The sequence below is a fragment of the Macaca nemestrina genome, chromosome 15 (genome assembly GCF_043159975.1).
Source record: "Macaca nemestrina isolate mMacNem1 chromosome 15, mMacNem.hap1, whole genome shotgun sequence".
NCBI classification, from domain to species: Eukaryota; Metazoa; Chordata; class Mammalia; order Primates; family Cercopithecidae; genus Macaca; species Macaca nemestrina.
Window position 1 is genome coordinate 999,671 of NC_092139.1, and position 23,716 is coordinate 1,023,386.

Consider the following 23,716-nt stretch of genomic DNA (forward strand, 5'->3'; position numbering starts at 1 on the left):
TGCGTTCCTCCTGCGAGGGCGCTTTATTTAGACGCGGGCCTTCCCTGGAGCTCGAGGAGGCCGCGGCTGTCAGAGCGGCCAGGACCTCACGGACCTCACGGGCTGGCAGCCCGGGACCTGGGACTGGCGCTGTCAGCTGTGAGGCGGGGCGGGGCGGGGGACGGGCCTCTCTGGAGGCCGGAGCGCAAGTCCTTGAGTGTTCGGGGCAGGGAGGGGTCTCCAGCCCCTCCCTAGGCTGGGGCAGCTGGAAGCAGGGGGCGTCCGAGTCCCGCACGTGCTGCTCCTGCCAGCAGGGTCCCCCAGCTCCCGGATGCTCTCATACACGTTTTCCAGGGGGCTGCTGTCCGCATCCAGGGCCCTGAGCGGGAGGGTCGCGTAGGCCAGGTCACTCGCCAGGGCCAGAATCGCTCCCTGGCCCTTGGGGTTCAGCGGGTCTGTGGTGGGTCCTGGGTCCCTCCTTTTAGGCTTGCAGACCCTGGAGTACAGGACGTCCACCTGGAGACAGGAAGCCAACCCGAGGAGGGGTCAGCACCATCCAACCTGCTGAGGACCCCCCGGCCCTACCCACAGTGCCCCACCCTGGCCCACATTACCTGAGCGGCCGGGGTCATCTCAGCCTTCCCCAGCTGTGGCTCTTGGGGACTGCGTTGGGTCCCTTTGCGCTTCTGGACGCGGGCATACTCAGCCACCACAGGGCTGGCCGCCAAGCTGACCCCGGGGAGGGCCGCCAGCCCCACGTTGGAATAGGTGGCCTCGGGGCCAGCGCACCTTGCGGTGGCTGCAGCTGCCGGCAGAGCCCAGGGCAGCTCCTGGAGCGGGAAGGCAGAGAGAGCTGCCTGCGGTCCGGTGATGTCCCTGGACACCTCCAGCCAGTGTGGGCGCAGGAGATCCATGCTGGCAGGCCGCAGGGCTGGGGGTGGGGTCAGGACAGAGTTCACTCGGGGCAGGGGGCAGGAGCGGGTCTGACCCAGGGGTTGGCACGCTGCACAGTAAGCCCCGCCCGGCCACCCCCGTCCCGCCCTCCGCTCACCCCTGCTGCTGCGCGGGCCCCGGTGCAGCTCGTGCAGTCTGGTGTCCGACTTGCTGAGGGAGCAGAGGTGGGTCCGCCTCAGCAGGGACTGGGGGCGAGGAAGGCTGGTCGGTCCCCTGCGGGCCCCGCCCTGGTCCCCGGGACAGCCTGGCACTCACCGCTTCCGCTCCCATCGCACTGCCCTGCAGCCTCGCCCGCTGCCTCCGCACCCTCTTCCTGGGGGCTAGAGCGTCCTCAGGCCTTGGGGGTAGAGGTGGGGGGCGGGGTCGTCAGCCTCAGGTCCAAGGCCCAGTGCAGGGGCGCGTACAAACCTGGGGGCGCCGACCTGCCTCCAGCCCCTTCCCGCGCTGGGCTGAATGGCAGCCGCAGGAAGGCGCCAGACAGAACCGGGCTGATGGACGTACCTGCGGCAGGCTGTGCACAGCGACCACAGCCAGAGGAGCAGGGCGCAGCACCCTAGAACCCAGAGGGCAGGAGGAGCCCAGGACACTGGCAGCCCCATCCTGTGAAGCCAAGACCCTGGGGGCAGAAGAAAGGGGCACTGGGTGCTGGCCAAGGGGACCTACACCACTTGGCAGCGCCAAATCTGCACCTCCCGCGGCTGCGGAGCTCCCGCGTCTCCCGCTCCTGCTCTGACTCAGCACAGGAAGCCCCAAGGCCTGGCAGTCCCTTCCTCCCAGAGGTGCCCACCTTCCCTTCTGGCGGGGGCTCCGGTGAGGTGAGGTGAGCAAGGGCTGCTCTGCCTGGCCCCTCGGTGTCCCTGCAGGCGACCATGGTAACGCCCAGCACGGCCGCAAGGAGGGGTAGGGCAGCTGTGGCCACTGTAGCCCAAACTGTAACCAGCATCGGAGGGAGGCCCTGGTTGTGCGCCACGGGCCACAGACGCCACCCGCAGCCACTCTCTGCCCAGACGTGGTCTCCTGTGTCAGGTAGCGCCCCCAAGCCACTCGCCACAGAGCCCAGAACTGGGAGAAGCTGGAGGCTGGGTCAGCAGGCAGCAGCAGCTGCTGGGGGTGCTGATACCCCCACCCCACTTCTGGCTCTTCTTGTCTGCCACTGTCTCTGCCAGAGGATCTGTCCCTTCTTGGGGATTAGCAGAATTCTGGGGGTGGGGGACGCCTTATAGTCAGCACATCCCGCAGCACAGAGGCAGCGGCTGGCGGGTGAGGGGTGGCCTCTGGAGTTTGGGGCCAGTCTGCCCAGACCCAGGGAGTGGGTTTCAGGCCGGCCGACTAACCCAGCTACAGCCACGTCCCAAGGCCTCCCAGACCCCAGCTGCCCCCCAGGAGGGCACTTGGGGACCAAGAGACTTGGGGATCTGCCCAGGCACTTACCAAGCCCACGGCCAGGGGTCCTCAGCTCTGTCTGGGGCAGGCGAGGAAGGTCTTTGTTCAGCCCTCGGCTGAGCTCCCCACCTCACTTCCTGCTCCTGTTGCCGAGCGCCTCCCCTGAGCCTCCCACCCTGGGCAGCAGCCACCACCGCAGCCTCACCCACCTGCTGCGCCCCGCCTGAAGCCTAGATGAAACGTGTGTGCCTCGAGCCCGCACTGTTCTGACAGCCTAACTCACATCCCCTCCACACATGAAGACGTGAGCAGAGCTGGCACAGAACCCCCAAACTCACAGGGCCAGGTCTGCCTGCCTCACCAGGAGTACCCCACGTGGTGGGCCACAGTCCTCCCACCCGTCTCACCCGCTGGCCCGTCTTGCCTGCTGGAGCAGCACTGAGCTCCACCCATCTGTGGGTGTCAGGCAGCCTGGCGGGCACCCTGGCCTCCAATCTGCCTTGGACAGAGAAGGGAGAGAAGGGAGAATGCTGGCCTCCTAGGCCCCTCCAGCCCAGCCCGCCTCTCACCACAGCCCTGCACAGACCCTTCTCTCCCCAGAGACCCTGCAGCCAGCTGATCTCCACTGAATGACACTGTGATGAAATCACTTTAATGTCCTTGCCAAGGAAATGCCCAAGACACTGGCAGGTGGGCAAGAAAGTGTCCAGACAGGACCCTGCAGCCCCGTCTCCACTCAGCAGGGTCCGCACGCCCCAGGCCAGCAGGCCGGCCCCTCCTTGGGCAACACTGGTCTTTCTGAGGGCAGCCTGTGCCGGGGTCCCACACTTCATCCATAGTGCTTGCAGGGTTCTCTAGAACTCAGTCATCTTCTTGTGGGTGTCTGCCTTCCTCTGCTCCTGCTGCAGGCCTGCTTCCTGAGCCCGGAGCTGCCCCAGCTGGCGCTGGGCTCCTGCCAGCTTCTCCTGCAGCTGGGCTGACGCCACGCTATGCCTGCGGAGAGGCTCACCAGTCAGTGTGGGGTCCCCGGCCATGCCGCCAGCCCCAGGCTGCCATGTCCACTGCCCGTGTGCCCACTGCCTGTCCTCCAACATGCAGACCCCTCCTGGACTCAGCCTGACATGCTTGGGTCAGGTGACCTCCCGCAGGTGTCCTGGGGGCAGGGCCACCCTGGGTTTCCCTCTGCCCTGAGCCGGGCCCCACACCTACCGGCCAGCGTTGCGGGTGAGAGCCTCCTGGATGCTCCTGATGTCCCGCTGGGTTCGCTCGATCTTCTCCTCGGTCTGGAAGAGCCGCAGGCTCAGCGCCCGCTTGGCGCTCTTGCTGGCATGGTACATGTCCTTGCTCCTCCTCCCCGCCGGGGCTGCCCCGGCCTCTAGGGCCCCAGGAGCCTGGCCTTGCAGCTTTTCATTGAGGAAGTCAAACACATTCCGAGGGGGTGGGCAGCCCCCAGGCCGGGCCCCTCTTCCCCGGCACCTGGGGGGCTTGTTGGTGCCAGCCTTGCCAACCCTGGTCCGCTTCTGCAGCGTCTCCACACACTGGTCCAGCGACTTCCCTCGTGGCAACATTACAGCATGGATGGGCTCCACCCGACCATCTGCGTGTCGGCCCAAACCTGAGACAGGAACGGCAGTGCTGTGGCTGCCGGACGCCGGGAACCTGACGGCTGCGGGACCCCGGGAACCTGACGGCTGCGGGACCCCCGGGAACCTGACGGCTGCGGGACCCCCGGGAACCTGACGGCTGCGGGACCCCCGGGAACCTGACGGCTGCGGGACCCCCGGGAACCTGACGGCTGCGGGACCCCCGGGAACCTGACGGCTGCGGGACCCCCGGGAACCTGACGGCTGCGGGACCCCCGGGAACCTGACGGCTGCGGGACCCCCGGGAACCTGACGGCTGCGGGACCCCCGGGAACCTGACGGCTGCGGGACCCCCGGGAACCTGATGGCTGCGGGACCTGGGCTATGCTGCAGCCTCTGCCCACTTCTCCAGGGCTGCTTGTACTCACCCTTGCCAAACTCGTAGCCCATCTTGGTGAGGAGTCTGGAGCCTATGCCTCGCGTGTGCACCTCCCAGCCGGCAAAGGCAGAGCTGCAGGTCCCGGAGTCCACAGTGTCCGACCCCACCACTGCAAGAGAAGGACAGAGGGCAGTGGCCGGCCAGGGCAGAGGACTATGCATGGTGACCTGGGCTCTGACCAATGAGCTCAGATCCTGGGCAGAGCCCCAACACCCCACCTCTGGGGCTCCGTGCTCTGTCACTGAGGCTGCTGTGGGCATGTGACACCAGGCAGAGTGCATGGCAGTCCCCACGGCCTCCTGCACCGTGACCCCTCCTCCACAGCCCTCTCCTGCCCTTGCCCTTCTCCACCTTCGCAAGGCCGTGAGCTCCTCACCTGCCCTCACAGAGTCCTTGGTTTGGTCCTCCTTCACCAGGGACTTGGGGCTTCAGAAACCACCATCACTGATCCCTGGGTACACCTCCAACATGCAGACCCCTCCTGGACTCAGCCCACCATGCTTGGGTCAGGTGACCTCCCGCATATACACACACACGCATACACACACCCCTCTGGAGAGCTGGCCACCGGCCACTAGTTCCCATTCCCGAAGCTTTCACCCTGGCTGTCTGGACACAACCTCTGTCTGCCAGGATCCACCAGGCACCCAGGTCCCAAGTTTGAGAAGCCATGCAGAGGAGCTGCCCCTCTTGCACTCCAGGCCTCATCAGTTGTTCATTTTCTGTGACTTCCTTGGCAACTCCGGGCGCCTCCTCTCCCATGGCCACAGCCATGACCATGGCCTCCCATCAGTGAGACTGTAGCTGTTGTACCCACGCTCCTTGAAGACAAAGGCCACCACGGATCTACCCCGGCCCTTCACTCGCACTCCTGTACCCCTGCCCCACACGGCCTCCCCAGGCACGGCTGGCGCCCTCGCTGTGGCCACTCTCTCCAATAGTTTGGTTAGACGGTCGGTGCCCTCAAAAGCCAGGAGCCTCTCAGGGTGACCCCACCTTCCTGGCTCCTGGGTTCCACAGCTGCTGCCATACCTCTGGCATAGCTGGAGTCACCTGTGCCATCGCTGTCTGAGTCGGACTCTGTGGCCTCTGTACGCAGTGGGGGCAGGATGCCGTCCCCCTCCACCACGGCCTCCCTCAGCAGCAGCGAGTCAAACTTGACTGTGTAGTAGCCATTGTCCACATCTAGAGGCAGAGACAAGCTGCAGGTCAGCATCCTTGACAGCAGCTGCCACTGATGGGGAACCACCCTGGACATCAGGAGCAAGGCAGGGCAGAGGCTGAGGGTAGATGTGCTCATTTCAGGCCCAGAGCCAGAGTCCCAACACTCATCCCAAAGGAGGCAGGGAGCAGCCACGCAGTAATAACACGTGTGGAGCCTGGGAGGGTGTTCCCGGGAGGCCTCCACGGCCAGCCTCACCGGTGATGCGCGCCGCGTGCCAGAGGCCATCCTGGTGCTTGGCCAGACACGCAGAGCCGGCCTGCAGGGAGCTCAGGTCTGGGTCCTGGAAGGGGCGCAGCTCATCCAGAGAGACCACCTGCCCATGGGAGAACCTGCAGACAAGAGCCATAGGGGGCAGGGCTCAGACATGGGCCACCAGGGGCAAATAAACCCAGGAGCACTGACCCATCCACCTGGGCACCATCCTGAGGGAGCCAGACAATGCATGTATACACACACACATGCACACATATACACATACATGCACATACACACATGTACACATACTCGTACACACATGCACACGCACTAACATGCATACATGTACATACACAGGCGCACACATGCATATACACACGTACACACATACACATGCATATACACACATACACATACACTCACACATGCATACACGCATGCACACACATACACATATACGCATGCACATACACATGTACACACATACACACATGCATATAACACATACACATGTAGTCATACACATACACACAGACCCTCACACATTTATAAACATGCACTCACACACACACTCATGCAAATACATATGCAGTCATACATGGATATACACAAGCACCCTCTCACCCACGCACATACGTGCACACACACGCCTGCTCACACACATGCACATGCACTCTCACCCACACACATGTGCGCACACACACGCCCTCTCACACACATGTGCACATGCACTCACCCACACGAGCACACACATGCACACACACGCGCACAAACGTGCCCTCACCCACACATGCAGTCACCCACGCAGACTGTCACATGTACTAACATATACACCCATACACGCATATACACACACACGACATGCACATATGCACATACATGCACACATGACATGCACATATGCACATACATGCACACACATGACATGCACATACATGCATACACGCTCACACTTGCACACACACATACAGTAGTCTCTTGGTATCTGTAGGAAACCCCCTGTGGACACTAAAACCCGAGGATGCTCAAGTCCCTTAGATACAATGACACAGTATTTGCATACAACCTATGCACATCCTCCCATATACTTTAAATCATCCCTAGAGTACTTGCAGTACCTGATACAATGTAAACATCATGTAAATAGTTGTTATACAGTGTACAGACGCAGCCATCCTTTTCTTCCCCAATTATTTTCGACTGGAGATTGGTTGAATTGATGGTTATGGAACCCGCGGATACCAAGGGCCAACTGTACACAGTCTCTCTCACACACAAAGGGCCAACTGTACACTTTACACACGTATGCACATGCACACATACACACACACACAGTCTCACACACACACACCAAGGGTCAACTGTACACTTTACACACGTATGCACATGCACACACACACAGTCTCTCACACTCACACGGGCCTACTGTACACTTTACACATGTACGCACATGCACACACAGTCTCACACACCCCAAGGGCCAACTGTACACTTTACACACGTATGCACATGTACAGTCTCACACACACACAAGGGCCTGCTGTACACTTTACACACGTATGCACATGCACACACAGTCTCACACACACACCCCAAGGGCCAACTGTACACTTTACACACGTATGCACATGCACACACAGTCTCTCACACACACGGGCCTACTGTACACTTTACACATGTACGCACATGCACACATACACAGTCTCACACACCCCAAGGGCCAACTGTACACTTTACACACGTATGCACATGTACACACAGTCTCACACACACACAAGGGCCTACTGTACACTTTACACACGTATGCACATGCACACACAGTCTCACACACACACCCCAAGGGCCAACTGTACACTGTACACACATATGCACATGCACACACACAGTCTCACACACACACCAAGGGCCTACTGTATACTTTACACACATATGCACATGCACACGCAGTCTCACATCACACACACAGACACCCGCATTTTCTCTCTCAGGATGGACTTGGCTGCTCCAGAAGAATATACCCCGTGTGTCCCATCGCCTCTGCTGGAGTCCCAGTGTGGCAGCCCCTTTTGACAGCAGCTCCCACAGTCTCACTACTGCACAGGAAGCCACAGCGCCAGTTCATCAAGGCAGAGGTGTTGGGGGTGTGCATGTGCTCCTATGACTGAGTTCTCCCCCACACTAGGAGAACCTGCTTATGAAATAGCGGTGCCTTGACTTTCAGATATCAGTGAACCAGTAAAATTAAAACCAAAACCAAGACACAGAGAGAGAGAATGAAAAGGAAACGTGGGGACAGACAGGAGCGCAATCTTCAACTTTGCCAAATAAAGACATGAAAAACTAACCGCCATCCACTGCTGCCGTGCCATCGTTTCAAAAGGAAGTTTCTTTTAACCCCACAAAAGCAACTGAGCGGCCGGGCGCGGTGGCTCACGCCTGTAATTCCAGCACTTTGGGAGGCCGAGGCGGGTGGATCACGAGGTCAGGAGTTCAAGACCAGCCTGACCAACGTGGAGAAACCCGTCTCTACTAAAAATACAAAAATTAGCCGGGCATAGTGGCGCGTGCCTGTAATCCCACCTACTCGGGAGACTGAGGCACAAGAATCACTTGAACCCAGGAGGCGGAGGTTGCAGTGAGCTGAGATTGTGCCACCACACTCCAGCCTGGACGACAGAGTGAGACTGTCTCCAAAAAAACCAAAACAAGAGCAACTGAGGACAGGCCTTCAGCCCACGACATGCAGCCAGGGCTGTTTCCAGTGGGAATGGGTGGGTGGAGCAGAGGGAGGTGGGACAGGGAGTTTGTCTCATGGGTAGACAAAGGTGGCCTCGCACACCTCCCCAGGCCAGGATTTTGGGCAGTTCCTCCTCGTGCCTACTGCTCTTAGGCACACAGCGCCCTGCCAATGACCAGGGAGAACCAGGGGCTACAGGACTGGGCCTCAAATGCACCACAGCAGAGACTGGCTGCAGGGAAACAGAGAACACATTCAAAAAGAAAGGGCTAAACCCAGAGTGAATTCGATTAAATACGCCCCTTCAACACACCCATACCATCAATTAATCAAACCTCTTCTAGAATATTTGACAATATTAAAAGCCTTGAAATTGGTAAACTCTTTAACCCAGAAAGTGCTTCTGTGATTTTTTTGTGTGCAGTAGATCCTTGCTGTCTTGCCCAGGTTGAAGCGCATGGTGCGCTCACTGCAACCTCCACCTCCTGGGCTCAAGCAATCCTCGTGCCTCAGCCTCCCACGTGGTTGGGACCAGGGGAGTGTGCCACCATGCCAGCTAATTTTTGAATTTTTTTGTTGAGACCAGGTCTTGCCATGTTGGCCAGGCTGGTCTTGAACCCCTGGGCTCATGTAATCCTTCCGCCTCAGCGACATGATTGTTAAGGAGAATGCATGTAAAGACTTAACCAAATATGAAAAACTTGGAAATAACCTAAATTTCTAACCATGGAGAGTAGCTGAGTTAATGGCATATCCATGAAGTTAACTGAAAACCAAAAGAACAGGCGAATTGATCAATGGAGCAAAGGAGAGCCCCCAGGGAGAGCCCCCACTCTTACAGAAAGCCTCGTGTGCAGAGGAAGCATCACAGATGGGGTGTGGGGAGAAAGACCACGGATTTCACAAAAGAATCGCAGGTGGGGTGTCGGGGGAAAGACCACGGATTTCATAAGAGAATCGCAGGTGGGGTGCGGGGAGAATCGCAGGTGGGGTGTGGGGGGAAAGACCCCGGATTTCATAAGAGAAAATTAAAAACTGGGTTTTCATACATTAAAGATCATTAAAGGTACCAACCCAGTTACCTGCCTCACAGCATTGACAGAAATACAGTCCAGAGTACGTAGAGACTTAACCCTGAAAACAACCAACATCTAAAACTAAAAGAAGCTTCTGAGTTTCAGCCACACCCAAGTAGAGAGGTCGCTGAACCGAATCTAGGCGGGGCCCAGTGGCTCACACCTGTAATCCCAGCACTTTGGGAGGCTGAGGTGGGCGGATCCCTTGAGGTCAGGAGTTTGAGACCAGCCTGGCCAACATGGTGAAACCCTGCTTCTACCAAAAATTTAAAAATGAGCCAGGTGTAATGGCGCACACCTATAATTATAGCTGCTCGGGAGGCCGAGGCAGGAGAATCACTTGAACCCAAAAGGCGGACGTTGCAGTGAGCTGAGATCACACCACTGCACTTCAGCCTGGGTGATGAAGTGAAACTCAGTCTCAAAAAAAAATCTAGAACTAGACAAAATTATCAAAACTCACTGATTCAGAACTTTTCAGAGTTCGGGAAACTGACCCAAGCTGAGAATTCACTGAGAAGAGATCCTTCTTGAAAAACGCTGGGCCTTGGGTCAGAACACTGGGAAGTCTGCAGCCTTTGCACCCGGGGCTGCCACTGGCTCCTACTCCTGAGTCAGCAAACCTGAGTGTTTTACCAGGTCAGGGCTGGCTGCAAAACCCAACACCAGCAGAGGTGGATGTGGGACAGAAGGCAAAACCCAGACCTCGTAGTTAAAAGTGGTGACTCGATAAACACAAAGAAAACTGACAGCCCTGATCATCTGGGGTTGTGATCCCAGCTGGAGTGAGCACTGGGCCAGCCAGATACTTAACAGGAAGACTCTGAAAATCAGAGAGCCACAGAAGGGCTCAGCTCTTCCAAGAAGGGCCTGGCTCTTGAGGAAACCACTGCAGGTGTTGGGAGCTCCAAGAGAGGCCAGGGGAAAGTGAAAGCAAAGAGAGAGGAGCTGGCTGAACTCCTAGCGTGCTCTGAAACCCCACAGGGTGGCGGGGAGCCTTTGGATTAGGAGTGTCTGACATACCCTCTTGCCCAAATCAATGGCTGACCACTACCATGTGCGAACACAGAAGCAATTGCTAGGAAGCCAGAGTAAAAAATAGAATTTAAGGCCGCGTGCGGTGGCTCACGCCTGTAATCCCAGCACTTTGGGAGGCCGAGGCAGGCGGATCATGAGGTCAGGAGATTGAGACCATCCTGGCTAACATGGTTAAACCCCATCTCTACTAAAAATACAAAAAATTAGCCAGGCGTGGTGGCGCGCATCTGTAATCCCAGCTACTCGGGAGGCTGAGGCAGGAGAATCACTTGAACTTGGGAGGTGGAGGCTGCAGTGAGCTAAGATGGCACCAGTATACTCCAGCCTGGGCAACAGAACAAGACTCTAACTCAAAAAAAAAAAAAAAAAAAGAATTAAAAAATCTGAGCAGAGATATCAGAGGCTACAGGACTGGGTGGGCAGGTATTGCAGTTTAAGTCCAAACAACTTAACTAAAACAAACAGAACACAAGACTCAGGAACCCTAACAACTCCGAATCCAGACACAGATCATCTGAAATATCCACTTTTGACAAAAAAAAATTATAAGACAGGTAAACAGGAAATCATGATCCATATTTAGGAAAAAAAGCAGTGGTATAATCTGACTCTGAGTGGGCCCAGATGTTGAATTTAGCAAAGACTTCAAAGCAGCTACTATAAGTATGTTCAAAGAGTTAAATGAAAATATGATGACAATGATTCAGGAAATAGGGAATCCTTTTTCTTTTCTTTTTTTTTTTTTTTGAGACCAAGTCCTACTCTGTCAACCAGGCTGGAGTGCAGTGGCATCATCTCAGCTCACTACCACCTCCCAAGTTCAAGCTATTCTCAGGCCTCAGCCTCCGGAATAGCTGGGACTACAGGTGTGAGCTACTACGCCCAGCTAACTTTTGTATTTTTAGTAAAGATGGGGTTTCACTATGTTGGCCAGGCTGGTCTCAAACTCCTGACCTCAGGTAATCCACCCACCTCGGCCTCCCAAAGTGCTGGGATTACAGGTGTGAGCCACCGCACCCAGCCTAGGGGATCTTAAAAAAGAAATGATATAAAATAAATCAAATGGAGGCTGGGCACGGTGGCTCAGGCCTGTAATCCCAGCACACTGGGAGGCTGAGGCATGTGGATCACCTGAGGTCAAAAGTTCAAAACCAGCCTGACCAATATTAAGAAACCCCATCTCTACTAAAAATACAAAAATTAGCCAGGCGTGGTGGCATGAGCCTGTACTCCCTGCTACTTGGGAGGCTGAAACATGAGAATTGCTTGAACCCAGGAGGCAGAGGTTGCAGTGAACCGAGATGGCACCACTGCACTCCAGCCTGGGCAACAGAGGAAGACTCCATCTCAAAAAAAAGAAAAAAAAAATCAAATGGAAATTCCAGAGTTAAAAAGGACAATCACTGAGGCTGGACACGGTGGCTCATGCCTGTAATCCTAGCACTTTGGGAGGCTGAGGCAGGCAGACCATGAGGTCAGGAGATCAAGACCATCCTGGCTAACACGGTGAAACCCTGTCTCTACTAAAAATACAAAAAATTAGCTGGGCAGTGGTGGCGGGTGCCTGTAGTCCCAGCTACTCAGGAGGCTGAGGCAGGAGAATGGTGTGAACCCGGGAGGCAGAGCTTGCAGTGAGCCGAGATTGCGCCACTGCACTCCAGCCTGGGCAACAGAGCGAGACTCCGTCTCAAAAAAAAAAAAAAAAGACAATCACTGAAAGGAAATTTTTACTGACTGTAGTGGGGAGGGCAGGATGAACAGGTAGAGCACAGAGAAGGGGTAAGGTGGTGCAGCTTCTCTGATACCACAAGAGTAGATGCCTGTCATTACACAGGTGTCAAAACCCACAGAGTGTACACCACCAAGAGTCAACCCTAATGTAAACGATGGACCTTGGGTGACAATGATGGGTCAATATAGGCTTTTGGACTGTAATAAACACACCAGTCTGGTGAGGAGCATGACGGTGTTGTGGGGAGGGGGTGTTGCGATTGTGTGGGGGTCAGGGGTATATGTGAAATCTCTGTATCCTCCACTCAATTATGTTATGAACCTAAAACTACTCTAAAAACTAAAGCCATGGTCAGGAGCGGTGGCTCAAGCCTCTAATCCCTAGACTTTGGGAGGCCAAGGCGGGCGGATTACCTGAAGTCAGGAGTTCAAGACCAGCCTGGCCAACATGGTGAAATCCTGTCTCTACTAAAACTACAAAAATTATTTAGCCAGGTGTGGTGGAGGGCACCTGTAGTCCCAGCTATTGGGGAGGCTGAGGCACAAGAATCGCTTGAGCCTGGGAGGCGAAGGTTGCAGTGAGCTGAGACTGCACCATTGCACTCCAGCCTGGGCGACAGCAAGACTCTGTCTCAAAAACAAACAAACAAAAAACCTATTAAAAAAAAATTCAAGGCTGGACGCAGTGGCTCATGCCTGTAATCCCAGCATTTTGAGAGGCCAAGGCGGGTGGATCACCTGAGGTCAGGGGTTTGAGACCAGCCTGGCCAACATGGTGAAACCCTGCCTCTACTAAAAAAAAAAAAAAATTAGCTGGGCATGGTGGTGGACACCTACAAACCCAGCTACTTGGGAGGGTGAGGCAGGAGAATCGCTTGAACCCGAGAGGTGGAGGTTGCAGTAAACTGAGATCATTCCATTGTACTCCAGCCTGGGTGATAGAGAGAGACTCCGACTCCAAAAAAAAAAAAAAAAAAAAAATTAGATGTACTCAACAGCAGATTTGAGATAGCAGAAGAAAAAAAATCATTAAAAATTATCCAGGCTGGGTGCAGTGGCTCACAACTGTAATCCCAGTACTTTGGGAGGCAGAGGTGGGCGGATCACCTGAGATCAGTTCAACACTAGCCTGGCCAACATGGTGAAACCCTGTCTCTACTGAAAATACCAAAAAAATTAGCTGGGTGTGGTGGCAGGTGCCTGCAGTCTCAGCTACTCAGGAGGCTGAGGCTGGAGAATCACTTGAACCCGGGAGGTGGAGGTTGTAGTGATCTGAGACCACACTATTGCACTCCAGCCTGGGCAACACAGTGAGACTTTGCCTCAAAAAAAAAAAAAAAAAAAATTCTACATGAAGTTCTTCAGAGTAAAAGGAAATGGCACTAGACAGTAACTCAAATTCACAGGAAAGAAAAAGGGGCAACAAAAATGGTAAAATATGGGGGATACAAAAACCTACAAGTATACTTTTTTCTCTTTTAATTTCTTTCTTTTTAAAATAGAGATGGGGTCTCGCTATGTTGCCCAGGCTGGTGTTGAACTCCTGGCCTCAAGTGATCCTCCTGCCTCAGCCTCCCAAGGCTTTGGGATTACAGGCATGAACCACGGTGTCCAGATTTTAATTTCTTTTCTTTTCTTTTTATTTTTTTAAGGCAGAGACTCACTCTGTCGCCTAGGCTGGAATGCAATGGTGTGATCTCAGCTCACTGCAACCTCCGCTTCCCAGGTTCAAGTGATTGTCTTGCCTCAGCCTCCCGAGTAGCTGGGATTACAGACGCCCGCCACCACGCCCGGCTACTTTTTGTATTTTTAGTAGAGATGGGTTTCACCATGTTGGCCAAGCTGGTCTTAAACTTCTGACCTCAGGCGATGCGCCCGCCTCGGCCTCCCACAGTGCGGGGGATGACAGACGTGAGCCACCGTTCCCAGCCCCTTTTCTTCTTTTTTGAGATAAGCTCTGCACCCGGCTGGAGAGCAGTGGCACAATCTCAGCTCACTGCAGCCTTGACTTCCCAGGCTCAAGCGATCTTCCCACTTTAGCTGGGATCCTCCCCCAAAGAGCTAGGACTGCAGGCACGCGCCACCACACCAGGCTGATTTTGTGTACTTTTGGTAGAGATGGGGTTTCGCAGAGATGTTGCCCAGGCTGGTCTCCAACTCTCTGGCTCAGGCGACCTGCCCACCTCAGCCCCGCAAAGTGCTGGGGTTAAAGGCATAAGCCACTACCTCCAGGCAACTTCTTTCAAAATACTTTGGAAGCAATAATTACAACACTGAAGAGCTGAAGCTATAACATACATAAATGTATATATGGCAATAATACATGAAGGAGAAGAGGGAATGGAGCTATGTGAGAGGAGAAGGGAGGATGGAGCTATGTCAGAGGAGAAGGGAGGATGGAACTAGGTCAGAGGAAAAGGGAGGTTGGGATGGTGCTATAGGAAAATGGAGGGGAACTATGTCATAGTACGACAGAGGTAGATCCATGTTACAGACACGTCGCCATACTTAGGCCCGGCGCAGTTGCTCACACCTGTAATCCCAGCACTTTGGGAGGCCAAGGTGGGCAGATCACGAGGTCAGGAGTTTGAGACCACCCTGGCCAACATGGTGAAACCCTGTCTCTACTAAAAATACAAAATTAGCCGGGCGTGGTGGTGCACACCTGTAATCCCAGCTACTCGGGAGGCTGAGGCAGGAGAATTGCTTGAACCCGGGAGGCGGAGGTTGCAGCGAGCTGAGATCGCACCATTGCACTCCAGTCTGGGTGACAGAAGTGAAACACACACACACAAAAAAATTGCTATCCTTTAAGTGTTAAGTCAGTAATAATCTAAAATACATTGTGGTAAGTTAAAGACACACATTGTCATCTCTAGAGCAACCACTAAGAAAATAACTTAAAACAGCATAGCTAAAAATTCAGCAACAGAGCTGGATGTCACTAAAATGATGGCGTCGGCAGCTCAAGGATCTGTGTCTCCAGCAAAGCAACTATTCTGCTGTCAAAACGGTCACAAAAAACCTTTTTCTATTAAACTGTCAAAACCTCACAATAAACTTTTCTGGAACTCCGGTGTCTACGAACCAGATGACTGCTCAATGAAGTAAGACCCTGCTAAATTTCAGGACAGCTGGGGTATTTCTGCTTGGCCACTACTACCAGCTCACATGTGGCCACGAGGAAGGCAACCTGCGTTTCTGATGTGGCTTGCTGGTGTCAGAAGGGATGACACAGAGCTTTTCTCAAGGAATCATGCTTATGCATTTGGACCTTTCTAGTATCTCCCTGAAGGGCTTGCCTTTGTTTCACCCCCTCAAACTCTCTCAGGGCTGGGGCAGCCTCCAGGGTGGTGCTATTGAAGGCTTTTTTTTTTTTTTTGAGATGGAGTTTCACTCTGTCGCCCAGGCCAGAGTGCAGTGGTATGATCTCAGCTCACTGCAACCTCCGCCTTCCAGGCTCAAGCAATTCTCCTGCTTCAGTCTCCCAAGTAGCTGGGATTACAGGCACCCACCACCACGCCCAGCTCATTTTTGTATTTTTACTAGAGACGGGATTTTACCATGTTGGCCAGGCTGGTCTCAAACTCCTGACCTCAAGCAATCCACCCGCCTTGGCCTCCCAAAGTGCTGGGATAACAGGTGTGAGCCACCGCGCCCGGCCTGAAGGCATTTAAAGGCAGGTACGACCTGAAGTTGCAGGAGCAGGGACAACAACAGATGGGCAAAGAGTGGACAGAAAAGTCTAGGAAGGAAGAGGCTGGGAAGAGCGACATGAAGGTCTAAGGGCTTTGGAAAGCTCCTGTTCATGCTTGGAAATCCAGAACGCCATGCACACAGCGGGGGCGACAGGTGCTCAGAAACACCTCAGGCGGCCCCCAGCTTTCACCTCTGGCTCACCCTTAGGCTCCATGTGAGCGAGAAGTAAAGGGTGAGGAAGAGCCGTGAACAGCCTGGCGGGCACTGAAGGACTCGCCCCTGTACAGAGGCAACCTGGAAAGGATGGAAGATGCTCTGTATCCTTTTTTCTTTTTTTTTTTTTGAGACGGAGTCTCACTCTGTTGCCCAGGCTGGAGTGCAGTGGTGCCATCTTGGCTCACTGCAACCTCCACCTCCTGGGTTCAAGCAATTCTCCTGCCTCAGTCTTCCCAGTAGCTGGGACTATAGGTGGATGCCACCATGCCCGATTAATTTTTCTATTTTTAGTAGAGACAGGGTTTTACCATATTGGCTAGGCTGGTCTTAAACTCCTGACCTCAAGTGATCCACCCGCCTCCACTTCCCAAAGTCCTAGCATTACAGGTGTGAGCCACCGTGCCCAGTCTCTTTATCCTTTTGCCAATAGACATTTAAAGAAATCTCTTTCAAAGCACAAGCTAACCACTAACCTAACAGAACAGAAACAAGCACCACTGACGGAATACAGTCTTTATTTAAAAAGGTCAGGAAAGTAACTAAACAAATGAGAAACGACAATCCACAACAAACAGCAACAATAAACCCTGCAGAGGGCGGAGGATCCGATTTTCAAAGTAACCACACTATCATCTTCAAATTGTGCAGGTTTCAATAAAAAATTACAAGTCGTGCAAAGAACAAGAAAGTGTGGCCCATTCACCGGAAATAAAGAAATTAACAGGCCAAGTGCAGTGGCTCACACCTGTAATTTCACCACCTGGGGAGGCCAAGGTGGGATGACTGCTTGAGCCCAGGAGTTCCAGACCAGTCGGAGAAGACCCTGTCTCTAAAACAGTAACAACACCACAACCAACCAGGCATGGTGGCACATGCTTGTAGTTCTAGCTACTCAGGAGACTAAGGTGGGAGAATCACTTACGCCTGGACGGTTAAGGCTGCAGTGTGCCGGGGTTGTGCCACTGCACAATTACACACCACTACAGCCTGGGTGACAGAGGGAGACTTTGTCACACACACACAAAAAACAGGCCGGGCACGGTGGCTCACACCTGTAATTCCAGCACTTTGGGAGGCCAAGGCAGGAGAATCATGAGGTCAGGAGATTGAGACCATTCTGGCTAACATGGCAAAACCACGTCTCTACTAAAAATACAAAAAATTAGCCAGGTGCGGTGGCATGCACCTATAGTCCCAGCTACTCAGGAGGCTGAGGCAGGAAAATCGCTTGAACCCAGGAGGCAGAGGTTGCAGTGAGCCAAGATCAAGCCATTGCACTCCAGCCTGGGCTATAGAGCGAGACTCCATCTCAAAAAAAATAAAAATAAATAAAAATAAAAATTAAAAATTAAAAAAAATTTTAAAAAAAGGAATTAATAGGAACTATTCCTGAAGAAGCCTAGACATTTGAATGACTAGACAAAAAAATCAATTATCTTAAATATACTTAAAAAAGAGGCTGGGTGCAGTGGCTCACATCTGTAATCCCTGCATTTTGGGAGGCCGAGGCGGGCAGATCACCTGAGGTTAGCAATTCGAAACCAGCCTGGCCAACGTGGTGAAACCCAGTTTCTACTAAAAATGCCAAAAATTAGGTGGGTGGCACATGCCTATAATCCCAGCTACTTGGGAGGCTGAGGCAGGAGAATCGCTTGAACCCAGGAGGCGGAGGTTGCAGTGAGCTGAGGTTGTGCCATTGCACGCCAGCCTGGGTGATAAGAGTAAAACTCCATTTCAAAAAAAAAAATTAATAACTAAATAAAAATAAATTTAAAAATAAAGGAAACCATCGATAATGAACTAAAGGAAAGCAAAAGAACCATGTCTAACCAAATAGAGAATATTAGTAAAATGGTAATTTTATAGAAAGAAACCAAATAGAAATTTTGGAGCTAAAAAATACAATAACTATAGTGAAAATTTCACCAGAAGCTTCAACAGCAGATTTGAGAAGGAAGAAGAAAGAAACAGTGAACTTGAGGACAGGTCAGCTGAATTTACCCAAAATGAGGAGTAGAAAGAAAAAAGAAGAAAGAAAAATGCCCAGAGCCCAAGGGACCTGTGTGACACCATGAGGCACACCAAGGGACCTGTGTGACACCATGAGGCACGCCAAGGGACCTGTGTGACACCATGAGGCACGCCAAGGGACCTGTGTGACACCATGAGGCACGCCAAGGGACCTGTGTGACACCATGAGGCACGCCAAGGGACCTGTGTGACACCATGAGGCACGCCAAGGGACCTGTGTGACACCATGAGGCATGCCAACGCATGCATGACGGAAGTTTCAGAAGCGGTGAACAGACAGGAAGAAACAAAACTAATATTTCAAGATGCCAAGAATAGTAGCTGAAACTTTTCAAATTTAATGAAAGGCATGAATCTACACATCCAATAAGTCCAATGAACTCCAAGTAGCTTATAAATTCGGAGATCCACACTGATACATTACAGTCAAACTGCTGAAACCCAAAGACAGAGAATTTCCTGGAACAGCAAGAGAGAAGTGAACAGTCAGTGTACAAATGTTCCTCGGTAAGATTAACAATCAATTTCTCATCAGACACTACTGGGCCAGAAGGCAGTGAGATGACATTTTTTTTTTTTTTTGAGACGGACTCTTGCTCTGTCGCCCAGGCTGGAGTACCATGGTGATCTCGGCTCACTGCAAGCTCCGCCTCCCGGGTTCACGCCATTCTCCTGCCTCAGCCTCTTGAGTAGCTGGGACTACAGGCGCCCACCACCACGTTCAGCTAATTTTTTGTATTTTTTAGTAGAGATGGGGTTTCACCGTGGTCTCGATCTCCTGAACTCGTGATCCGCCCACCTCAGTCTCCCAAAGTGCTGGGATTACAGGCATGAGCCACTGTGCCCAGCCCACACCTGGCTAATTGTTTCTATTTTTAGTAGAGACGGAGTTTCACCATATTAGCCAGGATGGTCTCGATCTCCTGACCTCGTGATCTGCCCACCTTGGCCTCCCAAAGTGCTGGGATTACAGGCGTGAGCCACTGCGCCTGGCCGAGATGACATTTTTAAAGTCTTGAAAGAAGGCCAGGCACTGCGGTTCACACCTGTAACCTCAGCACCTTGGGAGGCCAAGGAGGGATGATTGCTTGAGCTCAGGAGTTCAAGATCAGCCTGGGCAACAGTGACACCTTCTCTCTATTAAAAAAAAAAAAATTGGGGGGCGGGGGATGGTGGTGCACGCCTGTAATCCTAGCACTTCGGGAGGCCAAGGCAGGCAGATCACCTGAGGTCAGGAATTCAAGACCAGTCTGACCAACACAGTAAGACTAAAATAAAAATTAGCCAGATGTGGTGGCACGTGCTGGTAATCCCAGCTACTGGGAAGGCTGAGGTGGGAGCATCACTTGAACCTGGGAGGCAGAGGTTGCAGTGAGGCAAGATTGTGCACCACTATTCTCTAGCCTGGGTGATAGAGCAAGACTCTTCCTCAAAAAAAAAAAAAAAAAAAAAAAAAAAAAAAAAAAAAAATTTTTTTTTTTTGAAAATTTACAAATATGCAGAAATAAAGATACTCTTGAATAAGCGATGAGTCGAACAAAAAAACAAAAGGGAGATTAGGATATCTTGAGATCAATGAAAATGGAAATACAACAGAACAAACAGCCAGGTGGCAGGGTGCAGTGGCTCATGCCGATAATCTCAGCACTTTGGGAGGTCGATGCAGTAGGACTGCTTGAAGTCAGGAGTCTGACACGAGCCTGGGTAACAAAGTGAAACCCTGTCTCTGCAAAAACTTTTTTTTTTCTTCTTTTTTTGAGATAGAATTTTGCTCGTCACCCAGGCTGGAGCGCAATGGCGTGATCCCGGCTCACTGTAACTTCTGCCTCCCAGGTTTAAGTGATTCTCCTGCCTCAGCCTCCTGAGTAGCTGGGATTACAAGCGCCCGCCACCACGCCCAGCTAATTTTTGTATTTTTAGTAGAGACAGGGTTTCATCATGTTGGCCAGGCTGGTCTCCAACTCCTGACCTCAGGTGATCCACCCGCCTCAGCCTCCCAAAGTGCTGGGATTACAGGCGTGAGCTACTGTGCCTGACCTTTTCTTTTTTTCTTTTTTTTGAGACAGAGTCTCACTCTTGTCACCTCGTCACCCAGGCTGGAGTGCAGTGGCATAATCTCAGCTCCCTGCAACCTCCGCCTCCCGGATTGAAGCGATTTTCCTGCCTCAGCCTCCTGAGTAGCTGAGATTACAGGCATGAGCCACCATGCCTAGTTAATTTTTGTACTTTTAGTAGAGACAGGGTTTCATCATGTTGGCCAGGCTGGTCTCCAACTCCTGACCTCAGGTGATCTGCCTGCCTCCTCCTCCCAAAGTGCTGGGATTACAGGTGTGAGCCACTGTGCCTGGCCTCTGCAAAAACTTATAAAAGAAATTAGTTAGGTGCAGTGGTGTACACCTGTAGTCACAGTTACTTGGGAGGCTGAGGCAGGAGGACTGATTGAGTCCAGGAGTTCAAGGCTACAGTGAGCTATGATCACTTCACTGCTCTCCGAACAGCAACAAAGTGAGACTGTGTCTCAAACAACAAAACAGCAACAAAAAAACAAAACAACAACAAACAAAAAGTCTATGGAATGCAGTGAAAGCAGTGTTTAGAGGGAAATCTGTAGCAGTAAATGCTTACATTCAAAAAGAAACACCTTGGCCAAGAAACATCTACTTGGGAGGCTGAGGTAGGAGAATGCCTGGGAGGCAGAGGCTGCAGTGAGCTGAGATCACGCCACTGCACTCCAGTCTGGGTGACAGAGGGAGACTCCGTCTCAACAGCAAAAAAAAAAAAAAAAAAAAAGAAGAGAAGAAAAAAGAAACATCTCAAATCAATAACTTAACTATGCACCTTAAAGAATTAGGGAAAAGAAGAGCAAATTAAACCCAAACCAGCAGAAAAAAGGAAGCAAAGGTTAAAATGGAAATAAATGAAACAGAATGGGAAAACAATAGAGATCAGCAACAAAAAAGATCAACAAAATTGACAAATCTTTAGAAAAACTGACCAAGAAGAAAAAACAGGCCATGCGTGGTGGCTCATGCCTGTAATCCCAGCACTTTGGGAGGCCAAGGTGGGCAGATCACCTGAGGTAGGGAGTCCAAGATCAGCCTAGCCAACATGGTGAAATCCCGTCTCTACTAAAAATACAAATATTAGCTGGGCATGGTGGTGACACCTATAGTTCCAGCTACTCGGGAGGCTGAGGCAGGAGAATTGCTGGAATCCAGGGGGCGGAGGTTGCAATGAGCGAGATTGCACCACTGCACTCCAGCCTGGGAGACAGAAAGAGACTCCATCTCAAAAAAAAAAAAAAAAAAAAAACAGAAAACAAAAAACAAAACAAAACTAGCTGGGAATGGTGACTCATGCCTGTAATCACTGCTACTCGGGAGGCTAAGGCAGAATTGCTTGAACCTGGGAGGCAGAGGTTGCAGTGAGCCAAGATCATGCCACTGCACTCCAGTCTGGGTGACACAGTGAGATTCCATCTCAAAAAAAAAAAAAGAGATGACTCAAATTGCTAAAATCAAGAGAGAAAGTGGAGCTATTACTACTGATCTTACAGAAATAACTAGAGCTATAAAAGGATACTATGAACAATTGTATGGTAACAGATTAGATAACGTAAGACAAAATGAACAAATTCCTAGAAACATGCATGCAAACTATTGAAACTGACTCAAGGCCAGGTGCGGTGGCTCATGTCTGTAATCCCAGCACTTTGGGAGGCTGAGGCGGGTGGATCACCTGAGGTCAGGAGTTTGAGGCCAGCCTGGCCAACATGGTGAAACCCTGTCCCTACTAAAAATACAAAAATTAGCCAGGTATGCTGGCGGGCACCTGTAGTCCGAGATACTGGGGGGGCTGAGGTGGGAGAATCACTTGAACTCGGGAGGTAGAAGTTGCAGTGAGCCAAGATGGCGCCACTGCACTCCAGCCTGGGCAACAGAACAAGACCAAACTGACTCAAGAAGAAACAGAAAATCTGAATAAACCTAAAACAAATAAAGAATCAGCAGTCAAAAAACTTCCAATGAAAAAAAAGTTCAGAAACTTTCACTACAGTTATTGTACTTTTTAGCTTCCAAAAAGAAAAGTCAATTTCATATAAAGAAACTAAATCAATAGTCAATAAACTTCCAACAAAAGAAAAATCCATCTCTCTCTCTCTATATATATATGATCGTATATATCATTTCACTGTTGAATTCTATCAAACATTTTAAGAAGAATTAACACCAATCCCTTTTCACCTCTTCCCACAATATAAAGAATACTTCCTAACTCATTCCATGAGACCAGTATTATGCTGACATCAAAGCTACACAAAGACACGTCAAGAAAAGAAAACTACAGACCAATATCCCTTATGAATACAGATGCAAATACCCTCAACAAAACAGCAGCAAATCAAATCCAGTAATGTTATTACATGATAAAGCCTTAAACTTTTAACTGTTAAAAAGATAAGGGTGGGTGCGGTGGCTCGCACCTGTAATCCCAGCACTTTGGGAGGCCAAGGTGGGCAAATCATGAGGTCAGGAGTTCGAGACCAGCCTGTCCAACATGGTGAAACACTGTCTCTACTAAAAATACAAAAAATTAGCTGGGTGTAGTGGCAGGCACCTGTAGTCCCAGCTACTCAGGAGGCTGAGGCAAGAGAATCGCTTGAACCCGGGAGGTGGAAGTTGCAGTGAGCTGAGATCGCGCCACTCACTCCAGCCTGGGCAACACAGTGAAACTCCATCTCATTTAATTAAAAAAAAAAAAAAAAAAGCAAATAGATAGGGCCAGGTGGCTCATGCCTATAATCCCAGTGCTTTGGGAGGCTGAGGCAGGAGGATCACTTTAGCTCAGGAGTTCGAGACCAGCTTGGGCAACAGAGTGAAATCTCATCTCTACAAAAATAATAAAAAGATAATATACCATGACTATGGGTGATTTATCTGAGGAATTCAAGGATGGTTCAACATATGAAAATCAATTAATATACTACATTAACAGAATGAAAGGAAAAAAACCACACATGATCATCTAAAGCAAAAAAGCATTTGAAAAAAACCAACACAGCTGGGTACAGTGCAGTGACTCACCCCTGTAATCTCAGCACTTTGGGAGGCTGAGGCAGGATTGCTTGAGCCCTGGAGTTTAAGACCAGTCTAGGCAGCAAAGCAGGACCCTACCTCTACAGAAAAATTAAAAAATTAGCTGGGCATGGTGGCTCACACCTGTAGTCTCACCTACTCAGGAGGATGAGGTAGGAGGATCCCCTGAGCCCAGGAATTTGAGGTTGCAGTGAGCCATGATCATGCCACCGCCCTCCAGCCTGGGCGACAGAACAAGACCCTATCTTTAAAAAAAAAAAAAAAAGGCCGGGTGCGGTGGCTCAAGCCTGTAATACCAGCACTTTGAGAGGCCGAGGCAGGCGGATTACCTGAG

General features: G+C 51.8%; 2 protein-coding genes and 1 long non-coding RNA gene across 6 annotated transcripts in view; 1 reads left to right on the forward strand and 2 right to left on the reverse strand.

The window, feature by feature from the left end:
* On the reverse strand, window positions 1-3,149 carry LOC105470473 (Lck interacting transmembrane adaptor 1). Of its 3 annotated transcripts, none has more exons than XM_071079034.1 (6): window positions 2,903-3,149; window positions 1,435-1,549; window positions 1,189-1,270; window positions 1,031-1,118; window positions 594-910; window positions 1-495 (listed from the first exon to the last, which is right to left on the reverse strand). In XM_071079034.1, exons 1-6 carry the CDS (start codon window positions 3,147-3,149, stop codon window positions 133-135), a joined length of 1,212 nt encoding a protein of 403 aa, XP_070935135.1. In that variant the 3' UTR covers window positions 1-132. The 3 variants fall into 3 exon arrangements, 2 of the variants coding, with proteins under 2 accessions (XP_070935135.1, XP_011720804.2); XM_011722502.3 differs by lacking the exon at window positions 2,903-3,149 and adding an exon at window positions 2,365-2,799; XR_003015588.2 differs by having other exon boundaries at window positions 358-495; window positions 1,031-1,083.
* The window catches only part of LOC105470479 (zinc finger CCCH-type and G-patch domain containing), a 25,573-nt gene continuing 4,803 nt past the window's right edge, over window positions 2,947-23,716 (reverse strand). The window contains exons 3-7 of one of the 2 annotated variants that reach the window (XM_011722523.3): window positions 5,759-5,892; window positions 5,392-5,523; window positions 4,328-4,447; window positions 3,526-3,931; window positions 2,947-3,309 (exon numbers count right to left, since the gene is read on the reverse strand). In XM_011722523.3, coding sequence (XP_011720825.1) covers window positions 3,171-3,309; window positions 3,526-3,931; window positions 4,328-4,447; window positions 5,392-5,523; window positions 5,759-5,892 — 931 coding nt within the window. In that variant the 3' untranslated portion in view covers window positions 2,947-3,170. Of the gene's footprint in view, window positions 3,310-3,525; window positions 3,932-4,327; window positions 4,448-5,370; window positions 5,524-5,758; window positions 5,893-23,716 lie in introns of both variants that reach the window. The other variant, XM_011722522.3, reaches the window with a different exon arrangement.
* Window positions 5,477-8,108, forward strand: LOC105470478 (uncharacterized). The gene is made up of 2 exons (XR_980520.1): window positions 5,477-5,546; window positions 7,747-8,108. It is a non-coding gene; the product is annotated as an uncharacterized lncRNA (long non-coding RNA).